This window comes from Gracilinanus agilis, unplaced genomic scaffold, assembly GCF_016433145.1.
Source record: "Gracilinanus agilis isolate LMUSP501 unplaced genomic scaffold, AgileGrace unplaced_scaffold29552, whole genome shotgun sequence".
Classification (NCBI taxonomy): domain Eukaryota; kingdom Metazoa; phylum Chordata; class Mammalia; order Didelphimorphia; family Didelphidae; genus Gracilinanus; species Gracilinanus agilis.
In genome coordinates, this window is record NW_025361971.1 from 4197 (window position 1) to 6810 (window position 2614).

Consider the following 2614-nt stretch of genomic DNA (forward strand, 5'->3'; position numbering starts at 1 on the left):
ACTCTGAGGCTGTGTACCAGAGTTAGAGTGAGCTGGGGTGCAGCTAACTGGGACCACTAGGAGCTTGTCACTGAGAGCAGAAAGACTTGAGACCCCAGGAGGCTGGATAGTGCAGACCTTGCTCCCACTATGTACCCCTACCTGACTCCCAGTCAAAAGTTTGACTCAGTTACTGTTAGAGATGTGACAATGAAGCCTCCTGGCTCCTGGCTGTCATATTGATTTACCTTCTGGGGATGAGCTGAAGGAATCCTACAGGCTTTTAAGGGGACTGGTTTGTGGCACAAAAGGGGGAATTGATATTGGTGAAAGATTATATGCTTGTCTATCGCAGAGTTGATTCTCTGCAACGTGCCTGATAAATTTCACTGTACAGCCTGGGGATGGGAGATCCTGGCCCTGAGGCAGCAGATCAACCCTGATGTCACAGTGCAGAGAAAGGGAGGTTCAGGGCTTCCCTCACAGACATCTCAGTGGCTTATTAGTTCCCAGGAATAATATATGGGGAACCAGGGTACCCTGATGAAGGTTGTTTGCAGGAAAAATTACTCGGCTAGAAAGGATCCTGGCCTGCACCTACTCACTCCCCCCCCACAACCATATGGCCCCTCCAACCTCAGTGCAGGCCATGAGAAAACCAAAACTCCAGCAAGGAACCCATAGGACGTTGGTTGGTCAGCAGTCTGGGTATGGGGACTCTGGCTGTATTTCACAGGAAGGGATCCAGGGATAGAGTTTACAGTGCAACATGTGGCAGAGAAATTGCCACCTTCACCAGTTGGGCCAAACAGAGGCATCTTTGCTGAACCCTGAGAAATTGGGATCAGTGTTGCCTTGACTCCTCCATAAGTGTTTGATTGGTCCATGATTCAAATGAGAAGAGGCTAGAGAGCAAGTCCTCACCTTCTTAGGTAGCTTCCTGAGAAGTAAAGGTTAAAAACAAGATTTTAGAAAGGTTTCCCTCAGACTGATTCAGCACATTAATTGGCTTTCCTACTCAAATCAGTTTCCTTGTGCTCAGTGCATATGAAAATGCTACAGGATGCACTTAGTAAAAGTTCAATAATACCTGATTTGTCATGTGACTGCTTCTGTGCCTCTGACAACTTTAGAGAAAGTAGAATCACCACATGCAAAATAGGTAAACAATTATTAGAATGCATCTCTCTGTGCCTCTGGGTATCAGAAAAAGGAAAAAGCAGCAGAGACAAAGAGGAATTAAGATAGAGAAAAATGTTCACTGGGATTTGGGAGAAAATCACAGACCTTGAAAATAAAATTGTAAGTCTCCTGCTTTGCCTATTATTGTAACTGGGCTCCTTGAACTGGATATTCTTGACTTCCCTCCCTGTCATTCTCCACAAGAACTCCCTGAAGGAGGAGGTTTATGTCTGCTCTCTCACTCCTCTCCCTCACTGTGCCTTTTGCACAGTAATACATGGCTGTGTCCTCAGCTTTCAGGGAATTCATCTGCAGGTGCAGCAGGCTGTTGCCATTGTCCCTGGAGATGGTGAATCGGCCTTTCACAGAGTCTGCATAGTTTGTGGTAGTGCCATCGTACCTAATGTATGAGACCCACTCCAGCCCCTTCCCTGGAGCCTGGCGGACCCAACTCATGCCATAGTCTTTGAAGGTAAATCCAGAAGCTTTGCAGGAGAGTTTCAAGGATCCTCCAGGCTGTCTCACATCTCCCCCAGACTCCACCAGCTGAAATCTTTCACATCAAAGACTGGTTTTCCTCCTCCAAACACAAAGTAACAAAAATTAAAACTACCTTGCAAAATAGTTAAAATGAAAATTCCTTTTAGTCCAAATCCCATGGTTTAGGCTGTGCAGTGTCAGTCCTTAGGAGGGAAAGGCCACATGAGAAGAAGCTCCTTTCCCAGAGCTGCAGACACAGGTTTTGTGCTGGGTTCAAACCTAGAGAGAGAAGCCCAATTTGCATGTCTTCCTCTGTTTAAAGGGAGGAAAAGCAGCTGCCTTCACTGTGATGATTCCCCTCCCTGAGCTACAGAAGCATGAAACCCCCATTGCTTGTTCTAAACCTCTGGGGAAGGCTGGTGACACGGGGAACCTGAATGTCACCAGCTAGGACTGGTGCTAGGACTCAGTGTCTATCCTCCATCACTCCAACCGATTCATTCTCAATACTAAGAGACTGCTCATTTGTTCTTTCTCTGTTCCTGGTAATTTCTCAGTTGATCCACGGACTATTTCTGATTAGAAACGTACTTCACTCTTTATTTCATTTTTGATCTTCAGTAGAGGCTGAACTGACCTCATGACTTCATTTATTCCTTTTAGGATTTCTGGATCTGCTCCTAGTTGTCTCTGCTTACTTATGGTGCCACATTTTGCTTATTCTCTTTGTAACTGAATTTCATGTGGCTTATTGATCAATCTACAAATGACTAACTTTATAGAGTGAGGGGAAAATAATATTTATCTGGGAGAACTGAGAAGAATCTTTAGGGAAATATCAGGCAAAATGAGAAGGAAACGAGACTAGTAGTAGTAGTAGACTTCAAATTATATTACCAAATAGAGATCAAAATCATTTGATAATGTTTAAAAAATAGGAAAGTTTGATAAATCTAGGTGTTAGTAAATTACC

At 44.4% G+C, this 2614-nt stretch overlaps 1 gene segment (V, D, J or C); it reads right to left on the reverse strand.

Annotated features, from left to right (window-relative positions):
- Positions 1–1302: 1302 nt before the first annotated feature.
- Positions 1303–1707, reverse strand: LOC123254686 (the record flags this gene model as incomplete). The annotated part of the segment is given in 1 exon segment: positions 1303–1707. A coding segment is annotated over 1 exon segment (405 nt), but the record flags the coding sequence as incomplete, so codon positions are not given.
- Positions 1708–2614: the final 907 nt, after the last annotated feature.